Raw genomic sequence first — 5,356 nt, 5'->3', positions numbered from 1 at the left:
ATCAGTCTTTGATTCTTATTTTCCTTTAGACATCCAAGAATGAAATCAAAAAGTACGAATGGCTTCAGAACAATGCTCAGACAAAGAAAACGGGCTCGGCTTTTACATTGACAGCTGCAGAAACTAAAGACATTAAATTTGCTTGCAACGTTTCCAATGAAGCCAGTTTTGAAGTCAGTGATCCTGTCACTCATAATTGTGCTACAAGTAAGTATGTTTTGGTTACCATGGCTAAAAGATACTGTTAGTCAATGTGCTCCAGCTAATAACTACTACCTAAAACAAAATGAAGTACAGATTTTTTTTCACTACAGGTTGTGTAGATTAGAAGTGCTCAGTAGTAAATAATGTCTACAGAAAACATGTATTTTTATGCTGGTCATCAGAAGAACTTTTTTTTCCTCTTGTTTTTGAAGGTGTCCCAGGTCTCCCAGGTCTTCCAGATGAATTGTGGGGAATAAATATCTGGGTTTTTATAGGTGGTGGAGGAGGTACGTTTTCAGATTCCTTTGACATAAGTTACTAAGTTACTGCACTACATTGTAGAGATGCTGCACATCTTGTGAATATATGTAAAAGCTGAATTCATATTAATTTAATTATTTATTTAGTTATTTTAGTCGAAGCAGGATAATGCTACACTGAGAAATACTAAAAATATAGACTTCAAATGCAAAACCTAATTAATTTGTACAGATTTGTTGAAGCTTTATGTATCAAGACTATGTTGGTCATGAAGGAAAGTCTTTTTTTATTTAATTTAATTTTATTTTATTTTGCTTTGTTTGTTCGTTGAACCATTTCTGTGTTGATTTGGCCCTAAAAATGTAAATGTCCTGATATTTAAAGTGCCCATGCAATGCACTCTACCAAGATCCCCATTTTGTTTGGAAGAGAAACAGATGCATATTATCACAAACCCTCCACTCTGACTACATAACCTACCTTTGTATCTGCTTCAAGCTACATTTAAAACATGTGAAATGGCCTGTAGCAGATAAAAACTTTAAGATACTCTGGTAAAACATGATCAATGAAAGTGAACATGTGGGATAAGTCATGACACAAGTGATTTTGTTTAATGTTTTTCTACAGTCATTCTTGACTGAAACAACTTAACCGAATTGTTTGATGTTTTCAATCTATGCCACTGATATTTCTTATCATCTTCATCAGGTATTGTTATATTGCTGATCATCATTGTCATTATTTGCTGCATCCGAACTAAGAGAACAAGGAAACTACGCCTGAAAGGTAATGTACTTAACACAATTGACTCAAAAAATTAACAGTCTTGTCATTAAAGGCTGATGGAAGCAGTTATAACTAACCCATAACGACCTGAAAAACACCAGCACACACCACTCTTCTTGGGTTATGTGATTAAATCTTCTGGAGCACCTGCGGTCGAGGACAAATATTCTACGGTCAAATTCTTTGTGTTATTTATAAAACATGAACATATTGTTTTTTTTGCTTACAGCAAACCCAGCTTTATTCAAAAATAATTAAAATGCTTAAGTTTTGTTTATTGACCTAGAGGAATATAATCAGCCAGTACAGTGAAAACTAACTTTTCATATTTGATTGGGCGACAAAAAAATTGCAAGAATATTAAAAAGTCAATCAAGTTTCCTGAGCAAATATCAAAACTATACCCCAGTTAATTTAATGCAGAAATTGTATTTCTTTTTTTAAAAAAAAAAGAAAATTATTAAGTAAGTTCCATTGACATTCTTCTGTTCATATTCACTGAGCAGATGAGGAGGAGCTCCGTTTGGAGTGGACCAACACCGATCACCATCCCAATCATCCGCCTCTTCCTGACCATCCTCCTCCTCATCATCCCAACCGTCACCATCATCATCACCATCACCACCAGCAGCAGCAGCAGCAGCAGCAACAGCAGCAACAGGCACCGGGCAACACCGGCCCTCGACAGAGCCGCTCCAAACAAAACCGCCAACCTCGAGCCCGAGCCCCTGAACCCAACGGCCAACCTCAGCCCAGCCCACGGAGAACCGGACAGGTAGGAGCCGCTTGGTTCCTGAAGGGCTTTAGCTCTGACTTTGACTGGATTAAGATTCATTTTTACTGGACTTAGCTTAAAGAAAATGTTTCACTGCTCGATCTGAGCCTGTGTGTTTTCAACTTGTATATATATATTTTTTGATCTGATGTTTTGGTTTTCACTTCCTTTAGGCACAGAAACCTGCCAGTGACGCTGACGACGAGCAGCCTCCTCCTCTTCCTCAGCCCAGAAAGAAAGGCCCCAAAACGCAACTAGATTAAAATTCATCTGAGATAGGTTTAGACACAGACGTTTTATTCCTCCTGATTTTCTGGGCTGCTCCACTTTAATGTTTTTTTTTTGTGTGTGTGTGTGTGTGTGTGTGTTCAAACTAAAAAAAACTTCAGTTCATGCAGATTAACAAACTACAACCTGCGATATCGTTGAAAAGCTTTAATGCTGAACTCAAACTAAAAATGTTCAAACTCTTTCTGACTTCTATTAAAATGTCACTTTTGATATTTTCTATGGAGGATAAATCAAATTGAGTAACAAGTTTCCCATATATTGATGGGAACTTCCTTTCAGCTGGCTGAAAGACAGCTAGCTGTTCCTTGACAAACTTTAAATAAAAGTTAAATACTTATCTAGTTAGCATTTAACCACTCATCAATCTCCTACAGTTAGTGCTGTTTTCATACAAAGCTAACATGTAAAGCAGTGACTCATCGAGACTAAAAATATCCTTTTAAAGAGGTTCCTGACAGAACATAAGCAGTTTTAAACACAATTTAACATATCAATTAAAGTGTGAAAAAACTTCACACAGATGACTATAGTTGATTCTAAGTCCTTTAAAAATTATTTTAAAGCCACTGAACACATCAGACAGCCTTCGATTGATTCCAAGAAAATGCAGCTGCATTTTGCAAACACCTTGTCCCAGTTGATTTTGGACAATTTCAGGAGTAAAAGGCTCGTTTTAACTTTTTTTTTTTCATTAAATGTGTAGCTCAACAGGTAACCACATGTTCTTCGTAATGTGTGGTTACCAAGACCACACATTACCAAGTATCGGTATTCTCCCGTGAATGAGAATACCAAGATATTTGCACTGAAAGACAAACGTAAATCTCTGAACATTCAGTTTCAGAATTTGATCTGAAATTGATCAAATTCAGTCTTGAATTTGAAAACAACCACAGGTTGAATTGATCTGATTGAAAAAAGAACTCTTTATGGGATTTTCTTTTTACATAATTGAAGGCATTTTGAGGTTTACTGACAGCCTGTTTTTGTGTGCTCTCAGAACGGTAAACAACTGTATCATCAGCATAGAGGTGAACATTTGAAACAAGAGCTTTAAAGTAGATGATAAAAAAACTGTGGTCTAAGGCCTGACCCTTGAGGAACGCCCATTAAACTGTTAAGCAACCTACAAATTTAACCATCTGCCTGCACATATTCAGATCCACCGCACAATTAGTTGTGTAATTCCTACATCAAAAGAGTCTTTGCATCGATAAGTTCAGTCTTTGTAACTAAAATAACAGTAATGAATGACATAAACAGCATCACACAGTTTAATATGTTGGGTCACTTTTGCAGTATTATGAATAATTTATGTTTTTCTGTATATTTGAAACTGATCATGTCGTTTATATATCTATGTATATTTTTTACTTTTTTTATTTTCTAAGAGAAAATGAAAACAGAACTTGCTAGGGACAGATTGAAGTGGGAGATGTATTTTGTGGATACAAGTTTCAGTTGCTGCATCAAACTATGTGAGAGTTTCTTTGCATATATGTAAAAAATGTTGTCATATAACTAATGAATTCTGTTTACTTTAAGACAAACTCCTCTTAGTCAAAAAAAAAAAAACTATCATGGAGCGCATAGTGTGTTTAGTTTGCAAATGGTGGTCAACAGTAGAGATAGGCGGCTAAAATCATTCATTGATATGTGAAAATTTGAAAGTCACAACCTTCTTTTTTAAAAAAAAAAAACAACTAAATCCTTTATCATTCTTTGTCTTTTTTAGCATATATTTTAGGAAAGCAAATGTTACATTTAAAAACTTGTGATGCGGTTCTTGTTCTGACGTCTTCTGGTATGCCAGAAGGCTCCAGCTTATTGGTGCGCTTCCATTTAGCCAAACTATCTAACTTTAGTTTCCTGATTTGTTTGTCTTTGTCTGCTTCTGTTTTCTATTTAAATGCTGCTTGTGGTGCATGTTAAGGTACATTAAGGTTGTTCCGAGTTTTCCCACTTGGTGAAATAATATGTCACTTGCCTTTATTTGGTGATGCCTGGTGATGCCTTTATTTGTTATACACAAAAGACAAAAGGATCTCAAACTCCATTATTTATCTTTATTGTCTTTGTTCCGTCATTGCATGCTGTAATTTTTTTTGTTCTATTTGTATTTTTAAAAGTCCAAAAATAAAAAAATAAAAAACATAGTATGGCAGCAACTGCGATTTGACCTTTTTTCAGACTGACGTTTTCACCTTTGCAAGTGACTTCATTTTCAGATTGAGTGTGCAACCCAGTGATGTCTGCATCTTTCACCATATCCTGTGCATTTTTGCTGAAAATGTGTTTGTGGTTTGCTGCTCTTGTGTGCATTCGCAGTGCGCCGAGTGCAAGATCGCTATCGTGCTATTGTGTCGACGTGGAGATGTTTTCCTGCAATTGGAGCAATAACTTTGATCGCCATTCACATTGTTATTTTTGTTTTCCTCATTAGTCTTTGCATTCTGATTACCGGTGAGACTCAAAGGGATCTGGTAACTTTGGAAGGAGTTAGTCACATTTGGTGCGTTGGGCATAAATGCTGCCGCACCTTGCATCTCAACACCCACACACAAAACACTGTCGTCCAGTGACAACGTTTAATTGTGTTCACACTTTTCTACAACAACACAGAAATAGCATCTTTAAAGGCGGTGGTATTCACAGTTTGTATGTCGCTACAGAGAAACAATTAAGTGTGACTTCTCCAAAAAACATCAATGCAATTGTTTTCTAGAAGTTAGCGACTGTTTCTTTGACATTTCTCATCCTTTTTGAAGATAATTTAGATGTTTCTACGCTTATCTAAAGATAAGATTCTATGCTGGAGGATGGTGGTTTTCTTTGTTTTAAAAACAATTTGAATACCTAAACACCACAAGCTGTGAAAGGATTGTCATCTGCATAACACTTATGCCTTTAGATTCTCATGGTTAAAACCTTAGTCAGTAAAGTAGGTTTTTTTTTTTAGTGTGGCACATTTTGCTAAATAAATTCAAAATGTTTATGTTTCATTTTGGTTTTACATATATATATATATATATATAT

The 5,356-nt window shown here is 35.6% G+C and overlaps 1 protein-coding gene across 1 annotated transcript in view; it reads left to right on the top strand.

The window, feature by feature from the left end:
• LOC103151976 (uncharacterized) overlaps positions 1 to 4,939 on the top strand; it is a 15,387-nt gene extending 10,448 nt beyond the window's left edge. The window contains exons 8-12 of the mRNA XM_016660752.1: positions 30 to 207; positions 417 to 491; positions 1,177 to 1,254; positions 1,761 to 2,029; positions 2,203 to 4,939. Coding sequence (XP_016516238.1) covers positions 30 to 207; positions 417 to 491; positions 1,177 to 1,254; positions 1,761 to 2,029; positions 2,203 to 2,292 — 690 coding nt within the window. The 3' untranslated portion in view covers positions 2,293 to 4,939. The remainder of the gene's footprint in view (positions 1 to 29; positions 208 to 416; positions 492 to 1,176; positions 1,255 to 1,760; positions 2,030 to 2,202) is intronic.
• Positions 4,940 to 5,356: the final 417 nt, after the last annotated feature.

The sequence above is a fragment of the Poecilia formosa genome, unplaced genomic scaffold (genome assembly GCF_000485575.1).
Source record: "Poecilia formosa unplaced genomic scaffold, Poecilia_formosa-5.1.2 Scaffold297, whole genome shotgun sequence".
Taxonomy (NCBI): Eukaryota; Metazoa; Chordata; class Actinopteri; order Cyprinodontiformes; family Poeciliidae; genus Poecilia; species Poecilia formosa.
The sequence above is the reverse complement of the archived record's forward strand: the minus strand, read 5'-3'. Positions and strand labels throughout refer to the sequence as shown.